Raw genomic sequence first — 17,288 nt, 5'->3', positions numbered from 1 at the left:
CCCGGTCCTGCCGCCGGGGCCGGGAGCGGCGCGGTCACTCAGCCCGCCGGCCTCCCGCGGGACGCTGCCCGGCCCCCGCGCTCCTCCTGCCCGGCTGCCGAGGGCCGCGGAGCCGCCGTGCGCCCCCAGGTCTGTGCGGGGAGCGGCGGCCGCGGGGCTGGCAGAGCTCGGCGTCCCGGTACCGCCCGGGCCCGACCCGCTGCTCGGGAGGGGCCAGCGCGCCGTGCCCACGGCGCTGGGGCAGCGCCGTGCTGCGCCCGGGGCCGCGGTCCCCGGGAGCGGACGTGGTCAGGCAGGCAGAGCTGGCAGCTGGGGAATTCAAGGTCTGCCGAAAAAAGAAGGAAATCTGCCAGCTCGGCGCCAGGACTGAGGGCAGAGAACGAGCGGTTCTACACCGCAGTGTCAGCGCTGCCCCCAGTGTGCGCCGCGGGGCCAGGGGAGGCTGTGCTGCTCTGTGCCGCTGTGGGCTCGCACGGCATTTCCCTGCTTTACCTTGTCATCCCTCTCACGTCTGCCTACGGAGCAAACCACGGGATCTCCGCATGCGGATTTATGTGAAACCCATTCACGTGCAACAGCAGCTGGGGTGCATCTCCTTTGTTTGTCCGTTTGTTCCGTCCGCTTTTCGGGGTCACCTATGTAAACGCAAAAGGCACTACGATGCAGCCTGGCTATCTCGGATGGCATCACTTGCGTCAGCTTTAGATTAAAGCTTTCCTAAACACATCAGGAATGGCTGCTCCTCTCTCAGAGTGACAACGTAGCGAAATAAAAACACAACAAGCATTTTACACATCTTTACTACTGGTAGAGTTTCTGGAAAGACATGCAAGCACTGGGAGATTCCTTGCTCAGTGATTCAGCAGGCTGGTTTTGTTCCCTTATGGCTGTTGTGGCCCATGTGCACTAGGGGTGCTGGAAGGATGCATTTATATGGAAGTAAAAACAGGAGGTTGGAAAGGTGGATGCAAGTCCCCTGTGCGTTCTGCCCTCTCAGTTGTATCAACATATCCATGTTATGATCCTGTCAGGGGATCTGGCATTTAGGTTTTTATTGCCTCCATTTCTGAGAAAATTACCAACTCGTTTTGAGGCAGAAGATATATTAGAGATGATTTTTCTATCTACGGGATTTGAAATAAAAAGGGATATAACAGATACACATGATCAGCAAATGGAAATCGTAATTAGAAAGAAAAGATTAACAGAGACACAAGTCTGTAGAATTTCATTGTTAAGAGATCAATTTATTATGCCCTTGACTGCAAGTTAAATTAATACACGTAAAATTACAACATAGAAAAGAGATGCCAGCGACTGTCATTAAAACCAGCTTGCTTTTCTTTCCTAGTTATTTAGGGGGGATTGGGAATACTTGTGAAATCACGTTCATTAAAGCCTGAATAGAGGCAACTAACCAATAACTGCGGTGGAAGCAACAAGGTTCTCCCCCCTCCTAGTACCCACCCGCCCTTTTCAAGAACGGGGGGAAATCACAGACGTCAATCAAGAAATACTGCAAAATAAAATGGACCCTCCCGGCAGCCGAGGCATCGCGCAGAGCATCGGTGAGGCTCTGGCAGTCTGCTGGCAGCCTCCGGCGCCGCCAGCCCTGCAGCTCCGCCGCTGACCGGGGAGCGCACGGGGCTCCGCAGCCCGGGTCTTTCCTTCCCTCCCTTCCAAAACTGTCAGGCACAAATGGGCAGGAGGATATTGGCTGCCAGGGGCGCGGAGGCTCCTCCCAGAGTCTGGATCCCGATATTTTTGGAGGATTTCTTCTAACTGAGTTACAAACCTTGGAGAAGGGAACAAGTTGCCGCCGTAGCGGAGGCAGAAAGCTCCTCTGCTTGGGAGAGCGCGGCTCTCGCTCCCTCTTTCGCCTTCCCGAGGCTACCTTGGATGCTTCACCTCACTTGCGGATGAGAGCTGCGCTGCCTATCGCGGGGGTGGGGGGGGGCCGCTCCTGATTTGGATGTTTTTTTGAAAACAAGGTTTGTAAGGGAATGAAAGGGGAGACAATGAAGAAAAACCTATCGGGAAAGAACCCCAGCCCCAAGCGTTTTCCCGAGGACTGACGGGTGTTTTGGGGGTGAGCGATCCCGTCGGAGGCGGCGGAGGGAGCCAGCCTGCCCGCTCCGCGGTGGACTTCCCGGCACCGGCTATTCCCTTCGGATGCGGACTGGGAGACCTGTAGGAAATTCTCCCGCCGCCCTGCGAAGCCACCATGAATTCAGTGGCTGGAAACAAGGAGAGGATTGCGGTCACGGCGCGGAGCAGAAAATACGGGGTAAGTTGTCGACGCCGCAGCGGCTCGGAGCGCCCGGTGGCCACGGTGCCGGGGCTCCTGCGCCTCCCTCCCGGCGGCTGCCGCAGATCGTCTCCCGGCCCCGCGCAACTTCCGCGGTGCGGGGCGGCGGCGGCTCGGGGCGCCCCGCGGAGGCGGGCGCGGCGCGGGGGCCACCGCGGGCGCGGAGCGTCCGAGCGAAACTTGCCGGCGCCGCCGGGCTTCCCTGCCTGACCCGCTGCTCCTTCTCCCGCTCCAGGTGACCGAGCCCTGCTCCCCCACCAAGCCCGCCGCCCCCTTCTCCCCCGAGAGCTGGTACCGGAAGGCGTACGAGGAGTCCCGGGCGGGCGGTCGCCCGGCGCCGGAGGGAGCTGGCTCTGCCCTGGGCTCCTCCGGCACCCCGTCCCCCGGCTCTGGCACCTCTTCGCCAGGCTCCTTCACCGGCTCGCCGGGACCCGCCTCGCCCGGCATCGGCACCAGCTCCCCCGGCTCCCTGGGCGGCTCGCCGGGCTTCGGCACCGGCTCGCCGGGCTCCGGCAGCGGCGGCGGCTCCTCGCCGGGCTCGGACCGCGGCGTCTGGTGCGAGCACTGCAATGCCCGCCTGGCGGAGCTGAAGAGGCAGGCGCTGAAGCTCCTCATCCCCGGGCCCGTCAGCAGCAAGGTGAGCGCGGGGCCGGGGGAGGCGGGGGGGTCCCTGCGCTCGGAGCGGTCCCCAGCAGCCGCCGGGGCTCTCCTCTGCCGGTGTCACCGCCGAGCGCTTTGCGGGTTGTGTTCTCTCCCTTCTTGGTCTTGTTCCCTTGTTCCATCCCCTCCTGCTTCATGTGGAGCAGCGTGCCTCTGTCTCCGGAGGGCGGCCTGGTTTCAGGAGCATCTGTGACAGTCCTTCCAGCGTGCTTCTTCTTTTCTCCATCTTTCATTGTATTGACAGTGATTCGCTGCTATTTCCTGAGCGGTGGATTTTTTTTTTTTTTTTTGTGGGGGTAAGAAAGGGTGGTAATATTACTGGTCACTGGTCCCTTGCTCTTTTGCTGTCTTTGATTCCTACAGGTTGGATTTACAAATCGTCCTTAGACTTGTCAGACAACTTAGTAGTGAGGTGTGTACGTATGGTCTGATGCCAGTGGTTTCTGCTTCCATTGAGGGAGAAACACTTCTGTAGCTCCGGGTTCACATGAGGCATTGAAATGCTTTGTGAGCCCGAAGGTCACTCAATGAGGCTGTGGCATTGAATCCAGTTTTCCCAGGTGTCTTTAGCAGAAAGATAAACTTGGTGATGTTTCTCTTACAGAGAAATGCCAGATTTTTTTTTTTTTTTATTCCCAGCAAGATTTGAAAATACTTGAAGCTGCTGGACTCTGAATGTTGGGTTGAATAATCCTGTGCTGAAAGAGGATGTATGCATTGCTGACATTTGGTCTCACATTTTAAGAGCTCACTCATCCTGAATACAGTTGGAAACCTGCTTTCTACCTCTCTTGGGGTATTTGGTACCTCCAAATACCTTGTTTTATTTGGGATTTTTTTTTTCCTTTTTGTTGTGCGTGTAAGATTAAGGCTAACAGCCCTAAAGGAATGACCATCAGCCCTTGGCTGACCTCATGCTACTGAAATAGTAAGCATTGGGTTCCTCCATAGCAACCCTATGAGCATTGTATTGTGCACGGGTCTACAGCTCCTGGAATGTAGTACAATGCAATTTTGTTTGCCTTGTTGGGTCCAGGTACTATCAAATGATAATATTTACTCTTCCACTTCAAAGAGTTTTCATTAGTGGTTACAATAAAGAGATATCATGGAAGAAAGTCGACTGCTGGGAGAGGGTCCCTGGTACTGCTGTTGTGTTGTACTCTCCATGATTTATTTATGTGCTCTTTGAGAGGGAGCTGGTGCTCTCATGAACAAAAGACTCAAGGGCTGGTTGTTACCTTGTCTCAAGAGCTGACTTAACTGAATTATTCATGAACAGTGAAAGGTGGATCCACCAAAATTAAGAGTAAATTTAACCATTAATACATGGTTGATTCACTTTAAAGTGGCCCTGTACCAAAATCTTGTCAAATTTCAGGCTGTGTGATTTGACAGTAATTACCAGCTGTGAGTATAGGTGGGGGATTACTGATACAGATATGGGAGCCATCAGAATAACTGAGAATTAGGGGTGGAGGGGAGAATGAAACTAACATCAAGGCACGATGCTAAATAGAAATTGACTGATTTTAGTCCTGTAAATATTTGCAGAGGGCTCCTTTACTGCAGTAGTGATTGAAATTGCCCATCCTAGCCTTCCTGAAAGGTTATCCTTGTGTTCCTGCTGCTATTTGTTCTGCTGCTCACTTAGTTTAGCTGATGGTGTTGTACAGGCAAATCTTTATTTTTATCAGTAGCCTTTTAGTCTTCTTACCTATGTTCCTTGTTTTCTTCTTATGCCTCCTTTCCAAACCTTCCACTTCTGTAGGAGTGCCACTGGCAGAAGTGCTGTCCAATCTGTGCACTTGGGATCAAGGGAGGAGGCAGAAATAAGGTGGTCTCCATGGGCATGGGTGACCCTCTCCCCTATTTGCTATGCTTAATAGTACTTGCAGGCTCAGTCGTGATGAGGTACCTTTGTTGAGTTGTGAGCTGGCTGTGACTGTTTGCAGGAGCATCTTTCTCTCATCCTTTCTGGCTTGTGACTGTTAAGAACTTTCTGGGCTTGTGATTTTTGCTTTCAACAGGTGCTGCCCAGCAGAGTGAGGCTCTGGGCTGGATGATGTGGGGCACAAACATCATGGTTGGTACCATTGACTTCTTTGGGCTGGGTATACTGTGGTGGTCTTAAAAGTCTGTTTTTCCTGGTGTAATGAGGTAGCCTTATCATTGTCTGCTTTGAGGAAAGCAAGGTGTTGGCATGGGCTCTGCTACTTCAGTCAGGGCCCATGAGCTGCTTCTCTGTGTGCCATAGTAACACTCTGGGCTTCCCTTCTGAGCGTGACATGTACAGGGTTTCTCAAAAATGTGTAAACCTGTTTGTGTCTGGAGAAAACTGGCTATGGTTTAGATTGAGACTGAAGTCTAACCGCACTGTGTTAATGTAGCTGGCATTTTTTCAGGGTCCTGTGAGGTCTGCTCTTGATTGGTGCTATGGAAATGGGGGCTTTTTCAGTGTGGAAGGGATCCTGCCACTTAAATTAAGTGGAAGAAGGAGCAGATCATATTCCTGATTCTGAACTTGCAAAACATCCTACAATTCAACACTGTGGTGCCTGTAGGACACAACTAATTGGTGATATTCTTCATTAGAACTATTAAATGAAGCATTTAAGATGTCTGTAGCCAGGTCTGATGTATTTTCTGTTGTTGCTGTTGAAGACAGCCTAGAATTATGGTATTATAAGTACAGTCTGTAGCACCTGTTTACCATTTATGCTGTATTTAGAAATGCTCATCATCTGGGATAGTGTGTGTTGCAAAGCAAGCAGAATATGAGAGTATCTGTGTTTTAATGTGTATCTAGTAGAAGATATTGGAATCTGCAGTAACCTATCCAAATGTGAACCTACATTGGTATTTCTGACAGTGTGCAGTCATGTAAAGGTTTGTATATAACTGTCAAGTGTAATAGTGTGCTTAATTGCTTCATAAACAGACCAGGCTTTATGCATGAAGCTATGTACTGAAACTTTTAATTTGAGAAAAAGCCGCACTTTAGCTGGAGCAAACTGCTTCTGACTAGGTCATTGTTAGTGTTGAGGTGTTTAGCTTTCCATTCTAAATAGAAACATTCTCTCCTAATACATCAACAGGATGGAAACTTTTTTTTTTTGGTGAGGCACAAAGCTGAAGAATATGTAATTATAGCTACATTAATTTATTTTAGCCATTTAAAATGCCAGGTTCCCTGCCAATAGCAAAAAGAATAGTGCTAAAAGCTTATTGTTTCTTTCTCCTCCACTTGTGGTACAGATGTGACTTAATGATGTTCAGCAATTATGTGCATAGAAGGGGTTATATTTTATGTGAATTAAATCTTTTTGTAACCCCCAAGCGAAGCAGGCCTGTGGGAATTGACTAGCACAGGTGGCTGATATAGATGCACACTGCAGCTTGTGACTGAGGGCATCTTGGAGCTTTTGGTGCCTGTTGTTTGTGGGGTTTATGTTGCATGATGATAAAGATTATCTCAAATTACTAATACAGGTTTATTTTCTATGCTAAGCTTTTTCTTAGGTTACATTTTTAGAAGAGCATCAGACAAAGTTCTAGCATAGAAATTTCTGGCATCATACTCTCAAATTTATCAAAATTTCTGTGACATATGTTTGTTTTGAATTCAAACCTGTGATATCACCTGTCTTCAATAAACACCTCACAGGCCTCTAACAATTGAAAAGTTGCTATATTGATGTGTAACAAATCATATTGTGTGCAAATAATCCATGGAATGTTAATTTCACAAGCTGACAGTTATAAATTTGTTAGTACATGGCTCCAAAAATCCTGAATACGGCTTTTAAACTAAGCTAATTTGAGTATGTAGACATGCAGACATTAATTGCTGCCTGGGCATATTGTGATTGGGTCAGGAAGTAAGGGTCTACTATAGATGGTGAGGATAGATAGCACTGATGTTGTTAGGTGGATTATATTTTGGACCTCCCCTTACCTAAAAAGTCTGTGCTTCTAAGAATTGGGTAAATTACGAACACAGTCTTTTCCATCACTCTGAGCTCAAGAGGGAAGGAAAGAGCTAGCATTCAGGGTACAGTTTTGTTTTGGTATTTTTTGCCCGCTTACTGGCACTATTTTTTTTTTTTTTTTTTCTTGCATATTGTTGAATTAGTCTTCTCATTCAGTGGTCAAAGTCTTGACTCATAATTAATAATGAAGAAAGCCCTGAAGCTGACATAATGAAAAATAGGTTTCTGTTAACTGGTAGCTACTTTAGAAACATTCCCAGTAGAGACAGGACAGTAATAAACCCTTCCTCAAAGCTTAGCAAGTGGCAGAATAATAGAATTTCATTTCTGTCCAGAACTTTAATTTGTGAACAAGAACAGCCAGCCTGTATAGTGACTTAATTCACTGTGCAGAAAAATCTCAGGCACCTAATCATTTCATCCCAACTCATTGTAATGCAGATAGGATTATTGCATTAGAAATGTGATTTTAAATGGCCCGAGGCAGTAATTTGTCAGCATTTGGGAGGATTAACTCCATTAAAGTTTAGGCAACAACAACCATTCTTTTGTGTTTCATCACAGGTCACAATACCAAAACATTTAGCATAACTCATCTGTGAATCTTCTTACGGTTGTATGATTCCTGGCAAGTTGGGAAACTGAGCTAGTTTACTTGCACTGGAATTACAGCTGCTTGCAGAGGTCTAGAGGAGGCAAATGGATATGCCTTTGCTGCTGATGAATTAATGTAAGCCCTTTTCTAGGAGCAGCTGGAAGTCTTGCTGCTGCAATCCGCAGTGTCAACATGTGAAATAATATAGCTATTTCTTTTGAGCTTGCAAATGTATTTGAGGTAAGGGTGAAGATGCTGTGTGGTAAAGACTGCTCTTTAGGAAGCTGTCAAAGCCATTAGCTCTGCAGATTTTTCTATGGGATGAAAAAGGCTTGTCATTACGAAGTGCATTGGAAATTAGAAACCAGTTTGTGGTTATATTTCGTGAATTGAAACTATAGTGTTTCCTATCAGAAAAGGTTCTGAGCTCAGAACTGTTGAAGGTGACGAGGGAAATATCGATGAAGTAAATCTCCAGGGAGGAGGGTGTTGTTTCTTTTTTTTGTACAAAGACTTGGCTGTGCTTCTGATAACGTTCTGTTCAGAAATACAGAGTCAATGCTGAGTCTTTAATTGGCCTCTTTATCTGCTGGGTGGTGAAATGTCTCCAAGGTGTTTTATGCATGCCATGAATGCTGCACTGATGTCCAAAATAATCTTGTATCTTCAGATAGTCGCACACTTCCTTAGAAGTAAATATTGCAACATTCACAGAAATCTTGTATGATAAGTGAAGGACTTTGGTGTATAGTTTTGGAAGGGGACAAGGCACAAAGATTGTCCATCTGAGTTCCCCACACAGTGTTTGAAAAAATGTCACACATTATCAGTGTGGACCATGGGTATGTAATGGGAGTCATGCTGGCATCAGCAGATTATTAGAACATTGCAGGACTGAAAGACACAGTGGTTTTGCCACATCAGCAGCGTGTAACCTTTGACATCATGTAATTGGGGTGCTTCCAAGCACTGAACCTGCAGCACCACAATAAACTTGGCTGTCATGCTGTACATAATGTAGTCAGAACTGCAGCATTTTGTGACATGAGGTCTGCGTGTCAAAAGCACGAGAGATGTTCTAAGCTAAATTGCCAGCTTACATCTTGCTAGTGTCATCTGTGCCTTGAGAGGCATGGATGTTGTTAAAATGGAGGAAAACAAGCATACACCTTCCCTTCCTGCCACCGAATAAATAAACCCTAGCCCACAGTATCTGTTGTTGAAGCTGCAATTCAAGAAGTATCCCAATTGCAGAAAATCAGTTCTTTTTATCAGGGTGTTGTTACAAATTACAGCTTGCTTAATTAAACACACAAAGTAGTATCCTAATAGCAGAAAGTTTACAAGTTTAGAAGAACCCAATGACTTGTGTTGCCCATTTTTATTTTCAATTATTTTCTATGCAATCTTCCTACATTAAACCAGGTTTATTTTTGTTCTTTTTTTCTTTTTCATAACTATGAGCCTAGTGAAGCTGCTAAGAATTGTGTTTTTCTCTGGCTTTGAAACCTGAGATATATAATCAGACTTTGTACAGATCAGATTTTTTTTTGTACAGTTATAATACCTTGTATCATCTGCAACCAGGATATGAATCTGCTAATGCTTCTTTTACCTCCACTCTCCTGCTCAGAAAATTTTACAGTGTAGCTGAGTATTTTGATGAGAGAGTGTTTGAAGTTTCTTTAAGTAAAATTAGATCAACACAAGACACTTCATAGAGCAGGGGAGAATTGACTGAACTGTTTTGAACTTGTCTAAAGTTCAAGGCTGAAACATGAAGGCTGAAACGCTCTGCAAGGCATACCAGAACCTGAAAATTCTTTCCTCGGTATAACATGACTGTTTCTTCATTCTGGATCTGAACCTTGTAAGTCTAGTGACTTGCATGAAATGGACTATAGTGAGGGCATTTGGACTTCAGGAAAAGCAGTAAGATTTAATTTAGGCCACAGCTCTGTGCATGATATGGCTTTAACCAGGGAATACCTGTGTGCCTTCAAAGCAGTGGGCATGCTGCTCTGGCAGAGCAGGTCTAAGATGTCCCCTTGTGGGCTTCCCATGTGCCTTTCCTTTGTCCTCTGGGCTTCCCATGTGCCTTTCCTTGTCAGAATCTGAGGTATTGATGATTCTGAGATTGTAGAAAGTCTCTGTCTTTCAGCCCCGCTGCCAAAGAAGAAGCCATAATTCGTCTGTGCTGTTTTCAAGGTTGTTTATTCTTGCTTATCTCTAACATGTTCTGCTGCCCTGCCGCAGCTCTGTCCTGCAGGGCAGCGTGTGGGGCTCTGCCCCTCAGTGGGATGTTACAAACATTATATACCAGAAACTACCTGTGCTATATTTACAATAATGTGCCAATATCTGTCACCTACGTTGAACAGTGTGTCCCCAGCCTAAACCAATAGAAAAATGCCAACACTACAGTGAAACATGGAGGGCATGAAGAAGGAGAAAAAGGACAAGACACACCCAATTTCCTCCATCTTGTCCCCTTTGAATCCCTAATCTAGAAACCTAAAATTTTACTTTTGCACCCATGCCACACTTAATTATTACTCATATCAAACACTCAAAGCTTGTAATTCATCCTGTAAGATTGAAAACTCTTTTCCATGGACAGAGATCAGAGACAGTGTCTCTGGGGGCTCTGTACAGGGGGGTTCCTGATCCCCTGCCAGGGTCCCAGGCCCTCCAGGGCAGCCAGAGGGAAGCTCTGGATTCCCACATTTCCTTTGTCCTGTGAGCTTCCCATGTGCCTTTCCTTTGTCCTCTCCATATGAAGGTCATAAGTTAGCATCACTGCAGGTCTCCTGTGTAAGTACACAGTGATTGCTCCCTGCCTTAGTTCTTATAAAAATGATGGATAGTTCAAACACTTTCAATAATGCTTCTTTCTAAACTCAGATCCTTTTGATCAGGGAGTGACTAGATGTGCTATTACAGCAGCAGATGCAAGGAGCCAGAGATCTCTGAGGAAGCTGCTGATGAGAGCAGCACGATGCATCCAACCATAGCCTCCATTGTAACTGGAGTACAGAATACAGGGATTACTTTACAAAAGAGACAGTAAAAGAAAGTATGGTACCAGCTATACAAAAGAATCAGTCTTAAAGAATTGGTGTCTTCAACTGCAGCTTGTATTTATTGCTATGGTGTCAGAATTCAATTTATTTTATTTAAGATAATACAGCATAGTAAGGCTGTTAAAAACTATTTACTGTTTCAGCATTGGTATACTTCTTAAAAATTATTTTTGTCTTCAACTATGTTTATTTTTGTCTTCAACTATGTTTATTTTTGTCTGTCATGGTTTAACCCCTAGCTGTTGCTTGCTGTCTCCCACACCAGTGGGATCAGGGGGAGAATTGGACGGGTAAAAGCTGTAAAACTTGTGGATTGAGATAAAGAGAGTTTAGTAGGGAAAACAAAAGCCATGCACACAAGCAAAACAGAACAAGTAATTAATTCACCACTTCCTGTGGGCAGGGAGATGTTCAGGCATCTCCAGGAGAGCAGGGCCCCATCACACCTAATGGTAACTTGGGAAGACAAACACCATCACTCCACTTTCTCTTCAGAGCAAAATGTTGTGGAAAACACAGTGAAGAAAATTGACTCTACCTCAGCTGAAACCAGCACATTGTCATAAGGATCTTCTGTTCAATCTGTATTTTTAAATCACTTAGTGTGTGGTTGATCTTGAATTTTTTATATATTATAAGACATTTTCTTGGAGGAAAGAGAAAAGACTTAATTCTGAAGAAACTTCAGACTGGCTTCCTCTTCTCAGCTTTCATCTGAAACTGTATTTGGTAGTAGTGTTTGTGGGTTTAAAAATAATAAATTGCCAGGGAAATGCTGCTCAAGAGACATGAGGAAACCAGTGGGATATTAAACTGGATTTGGCTTGCAATTCACCATGAAAACAAAAGACTTCCCTCAGAAGGAACTGGACACTTCTAGATAAAGCATTTTTAAATATAAATTCTTTGTATTGTTTAAGTTTTTACACCTTCCTATTAAACAAAGAAGGGCTGAGTCTTCTCAATTCATTGCCCTCCAAATTACCTTGTGGCCTGTAAGTTAAGTCCAAGTTATCTTCTTTGTAAGTTTCTGGTCAACGATCTTATCCAATAGATTTGGTGAGTCAGGAAAAAATTGCCAAATGTCTTTGAAAAATTACTTTATTCTAGTAAAAACTGCTCCAAGCCCAATTGAGTCTGCACCTGGAAGACACTTTAAATTTCTTGCTGGTGGTATGTGTCAAAGGAACTGTGTATGCTGAATATAGGATATCTGTACCCAGTGCAATATGACTGATGTGAAACATCCATCTAGCTCTAGGAAAGCTAGCTTCCTTTTCTGTAGGAAAATTTAAAAGTGGGAATATAGTCTATGTTTTGGCTTCCAAATTACCTTCAAGTAGAACTTACTTTATATGCATTTTTTTTCCTTACAAAATGTGTTTTGACCTGTGGATTTCTTATAATCTATTAATAGCAAGCCTCTACTCAATTTCCCTATGCTCCCTAAATCATATATAGCTTGACATGATCATTTACTTGTACCTGAATATTCACAACAGCTTCTCTATTCCATGGATTTGCAGTGGAACAAAATTCTACTCACATGAATGTTTGGGTAAAAGCAAATGAAAGGAGACTTTGATATCTACCACAGTAAATATTTTCTTTTCCTGAAGAAAAACTGAAATTTCACAGTGGTTTGGGGGTTTCAGCTTTGTTCAGAACTGTGTGAGGAGACCAACTCAAGATGGAGTTAATTTTACCCAAATTGTGCATGTTTCATTCCTTCTTTCTCCACCTCCCTCAAAACTGTCTGAAGATGAATAAGGATTCAGGAATACAAACCCTCAGTTTCTGTGACCCTCTGTGTTGTTCTGGTGGGAATTTCCCATTCCTTTTATCAGAGGTGTACTTGAAGATATGAGGGAGAGTCCTGCAGTGCAGAGGGTGGTTGCTTGGAGCTCATTATTAAAAGCAGGGCAGAACTGGCTTCAGCATGTTTCTGTTGTGGCTCCTGTAAGTCACACGGGCGAACTCCCATCTTACCAAAGCCAAACTCAGACTTTATTATGCTGAAGTTATTAAGGACAGCAGACTTCTGCCTGCTAACTGATTGCCTGGATGATTACATGCTACTATTTCAGCTGGAAAGTTTTATTTTTCTGTGCCTCTTGGCTAAATGAACCTCTGACCCGTTAAGTGCCAAATGCTGAAAGAATTACGCGTTTACTTCATCCACCTGATGGACTCCAGCAGAAAGCCTAGTGGGCAATAAGGCAGCCTTGGCTTTAAGCAGGTGCTGAACAGTGAGAATAGAAGCCATTACTCTTCATTTCTCTATTAGTTTCACTACTCATTTAATAGTGATGGGCAAAGAAAAACATTAATATCCTATCCTGCAGCCAAATGCACCGAAGTGGGAGTGTGACTTGTGTGTTTTCCTCTTTCCTAATGGTATCATTAAAATTTAACTAGTCCTCTAAATCATGTTAGTATTCCCAGGGTTAATATGCTGAGATTGCTGGCAGCATTCCCATAGGAAGAGTTAACAGTGGCTGAGGCTCTGTGGCTGGCATTTGTTGCTCAGAGGGAAGTGTTGGGACTGGAGAAGCCCTGGCACCAGAAAGGCACAATCAAGTCTTTGGTGACTGGGGCATTTACAATACAGAAACATATTCTTTGCCATTTACTTCTCCCTTTCGACTCCCTCCTTGCTTTTCTCTCCTCATTAGCCCTAAAGCTGTCAGTTCATCTCATCTGCTGTTGGGTTTCTAATGGAAATTCTTGACAATAAGCCTGCATATGTGTGAACCTAGCAGGAAGGCATACTGTATGTGATTTAAGAGATTGTTAGACCATAGATGGCTTTTACTGGAGGTCGAGGAGGCTAACCAAGAGGGAGATGCTATTAAAATGGTATTTGTTAGAAAGGAAGAGCTGGCTGTCTGGGCAGGCTGAACATGGGGAAATGATGGGTAGCTGGAAGGCCATTAATGATGGCTTTGTAAGCAGCTCTGCAGCGTGGGTGGTAAGCCTAAATCCAGAGCTATACTTGTAGTATGCCTAACAAGACTTAATTTTTTTCCCCCCTGTGTGTCAAATCCATTTCTGAATAATGGATTTCACAAAAATTCTCTGGATTTTGCATTTAGAGGTGGGTGAAAGAAGTTACAGTTGGTAGGAGAAGAAACTGGCCTTCACCATTACCTTGAAAACAAGGCTCTGCAAGATTTTAGAGTTGATCTTTGTAAAGTCATGGATTTCAGTGCTCTGGCAAAGAGGTTGTTGGGTGAGCAATAAGAGATGGGCAGTCAACTCACTAAGTGCTTTCTCAGTTTAAATGAATAGTTGGGATCTGCTTCGTGTAAGGTCTTGACAAGAGCTTAATTGTTACAGGTATTTGATCACATCTCTCCTTTGTCCTGTTTGTTTGGTTTTTTAAATCAATTTTCAAAGTTGCAAGGAGTGGGGTAGACACTTAAGGCAGGTTGGCCAATATGTTTTTGTCTCCTAAAAGACATGAGCATCTGTAAGTACAGAAAGGGCCCAAGGAGAAATGTGAAAGGAAGAATGCAAGATGAGGAGATGGAAATGAAGTGGGGAATGAGGTTTGTCCAGGCAGCAAAGCAACAGTGCTTCCATGGAACAGGTGGCATGCTGGGAAAACAAGGAGAAATGGGTAATAAATCAGTGTTCTGTAAAAGCCTGAGCTTATTTTAAAGTCTTGTAGGAATTATGCATATGGATGTTCTGTTCTGTTTTTCCTTAAAAAAGCTATCACTAAAATTTATTGTCTCTGTTTGTCTCTCTTAAAACAGAAACTAGCAAGCAGCTAGAAGAGTAGAAAGCACTGACTCAAGGTTGTCTTTGGTTTAATGCACTTTGGTATTTTTCATTCTGAAATTAATTTTTTCATCCAAAGGCTAAGGTGCTGGTGTATCCTGTGATCTAAAGATGTGACTGGCTTTTCTTTCTTACGTCTAATTGATTTGTTTCTCTTTTTACCAGTCACAAATATATGTGTGTTCCATAATGTCAGTTTGAGACTTGGTATGAAATAGAAATTCAGTTCATTGCACTAGCAATTTTGCCCAGCATAAAAAATAAATGATGTATGTTTTAGTGCATCAGCAATAGGAATTAATTCAGTCTCACTTTTTCTTTTCCCTGTGCCTGTCTCTGAAGGGAAATAATGTTTGATTTCCAGATTAATCTAAATTCTTGTAGTGTTAAGATTACTAATTCTGCAGTATTATTGTACTGGACACTCTAAGGCATGATATTAAGTAGCAATACTTGTTAATCCTTTAAAAGCAGGATAGAATAGACTTGAGGTGTGAGAGGACAGCTGAAGGTGAGGGAGGGTATACATGAAGGCTGAATGCACTGGCACTGGTGGCTATAAATGAAGCACTTTACAGATCGAATTGCTTTAAATTGCCATCCTTCTTTGTCAGTCCTAGTTACTTGGTTCTTCCTAGCCTCCTCTGCTACTGTCTTGCCTGTTTAATATTCCACTTACATATAACAAGAGATGAAACATCCAAGATGCCTGTATCCTCCAGGAGTCAGCACTACGATGGGAATACTTGTGTTAGCAGTTTATAAGCAATGAACTAAACAGGGCTATAAAGAGGAGAGGTAGCAGGAGGGAAACCATTGTGACTTCTCTTAATTTGCTGTTCTTTTTATCAGCAAAGAAATTAAATTTTGTAGCTTTCCTACTCCAAACCCATGTGCTCTGGGTAATACAAATTGTTTCAATAAGCACACACTGCTAAGGCCTAGATAAGGGTAATTTCTGTGCCTGAAATATCAAGGACTAGAGTGTGCTATATGGAAAGCTGGTGTGGAGTCGGGCTGCTGAGGAAGCTGTGTGTAGAAATGCGCATGGGTGACACTGATAAATGGCTCCTCTAAGCAGGCATCTGCAGCAAATTGTCACATTGAGACTTCCCAGCATACCCTAGACCTCTGCATGAATGAAATCTCTGTTGTGCCATTATTTACCCACCTCCATATGAAGTGAGAGGATAGGATTCATTGCTTCAGTGCAGCTTTTATAGGAATTTGCTCTCTTTATGTACGCATTTGCGTCTATATTTCTTTTCCTGCACTTTCTGCAGCAATGGCTGCAGAATTCCTGGTGTTCTCACTGTGATTAGACATACAGCTTTCTGAAATGGGATGAAATGGCTTTCAGGGTAAAGGATGGGTCTTTTACTTCTAAAACCCTAAAATGAAATGTGTTTTATTTATTCTGGTTTTTGATTAGACCCATTTATAATTGAAGGTAAATAATAAGAATGGTTTGTTTTTTGTTGATTTATTTTGTTTGTGGCTTTTTAAAGTAGAGGTTATGGTGGCTGGAAAAGGGGAAAAAGCATGGATTGTTTTCCTTTCTTGATGAGTCATAATTACTGTCTTCAAAAGGCAGTGAGATAGTCTTGAAATCTATTTTGCACTGGAGGAAACCTCATCTTTTCCTTGTTTCCAGTTATCACTGGACATCATTGATTCATGACAGGAATCAGACTTTCTTTTTGTCTTTATTCAACATACTTGTTTTTTTATTTTTCTGTCTTTGAGGTTATTTTCTAAGATAACTTAGAATTGAAACTCTAGTAATTTAAGCTTTGATGGAAAGGTCTCTTGAGGTCAGGGTAGAATTTCTGGCCAACGTAGAAAAAAAAATAGACAATTTTTCTTTTGTAGTTAGCATATATTCCCAGTACATAAAGATCCTGATAAATTCCCTACTCTTCTTAATTCCAGCCAATACATCAAGCTTCAGGGCTCTAAGCTGCTAGGAATTTGCCTGCAAGGATGTAAAATGATAGCCTCTGATGCAGCAGCAGACAGGTAACACTGTGTCAGGGCTGAAGGAGTGAACACTTACACAAAACTTGGCTACTGGATTACACTAACAAGCACCTTAGCCGAAATTTGCTGTTATGGTGATGTGCTAAATCTGACAGGGAGTTTGGGTGCAGCTGAGGTGAGGATGGATGTCCTGTCCCACCACCCTGCTGTGGTGTTGATGGCTGTCTCTTGTTATCTGCTCCACCCTGCTGCTGCAGCTCTCTTAAATTTTTGCTTCAATATTGGCTCCCTTAGCTTCTTGCTGTCTCAGCCTTTGCCCTCGGACTATTTCTGCATATCTTGCTGGCTTTCAGTAAAAATGTTGAATATTTGCTGGTGATGTGGAATGGGACATTGTCCACCTAATTTTCCATAGGTAAGGACCTTTTTCAATAACTTGGTGGAAGAGGACAGTTCTTAAAGGTAGTTAGGTGGTTTGTAACATCAAGATGCTCACAGAAGTCACAGGATTTCACACAACTGCGAATATTCACACCAATGTGTCCATTACCAAAGTATGTACATAGATTTCGTCTGAGTGAAATGTTTGCCTCTTCTGTTTTTACAGCTGAGATGAGTTACAGAGCAATGTGGTGAACTTATTACTTGCATGGTGTCTGGAATTACATTACTGGAAATGGTGTCCAGGATTCTTACCTGCTTGTGATGTGGACTATCAGACTTTTCCCTTTTTTGCTAATGTCGATCATCCCATTCTCCAGCAGTTCTGTCTGAGGAGGTGTTGGTTTCTCTGACTCTGTACAGAGAGGGAGAAGAGACTTGTGGTTTGCATTTCAAAGCTGTCAGCCTTAAAGGAATTGGACTATGGCAGTTGAATATATGGT

General features: G+C 43.8%; 1 protein-coding gene across 2 annotated transcripts in view; it reads left to right on the top strand.

Moving 5' to 3' along the window:
- The first annotated feature begins 1,987 nt into the window (after positions 1–1,987).
- Positions 1,988–17,288, top strand: part of KIF26B (kinesin family member 26B) — a 285,876-nt gene continuing 270,575 nt past the window's right edge. For both annotated transcript variants that reach the window (XM_072927225.1, XM_004176410.6), the window contains exons 1-2: positions 1,988–2,287; positions 2,544–2,945. In XM_072927225.1, the coding sequence (XP_072783326.1) occupies positions 2,225–2,287; positions 2,544–2,945 (465 nt within the window). In that variant the 5' untranslated portion in view covers positions 1,988–2,224. The remainder of the gene's footprint in view (positions 2,288–2,543; positions 2,946–17,288) is intronic.

Source organism: Taeniopygia guttata, chromosome 3, assembly GCF_048771995.1.
Source record: "Taeniopygia guttata chromosome 3, bTaeGut7.mat, whole genome shotgun sequence".
Classification (NCBI taxonomy): Eukaryota; Metazoa; Chordata; class Aves; order Passeriformes; family Estrildidae; genus Taeniopygia; species Taeniopygia guttata.
The sequence above is the reverse complement of the archived record's forward strand: the minus strand, read 5'-3'. Positions and strand labels throughout refer to the sequence as shown.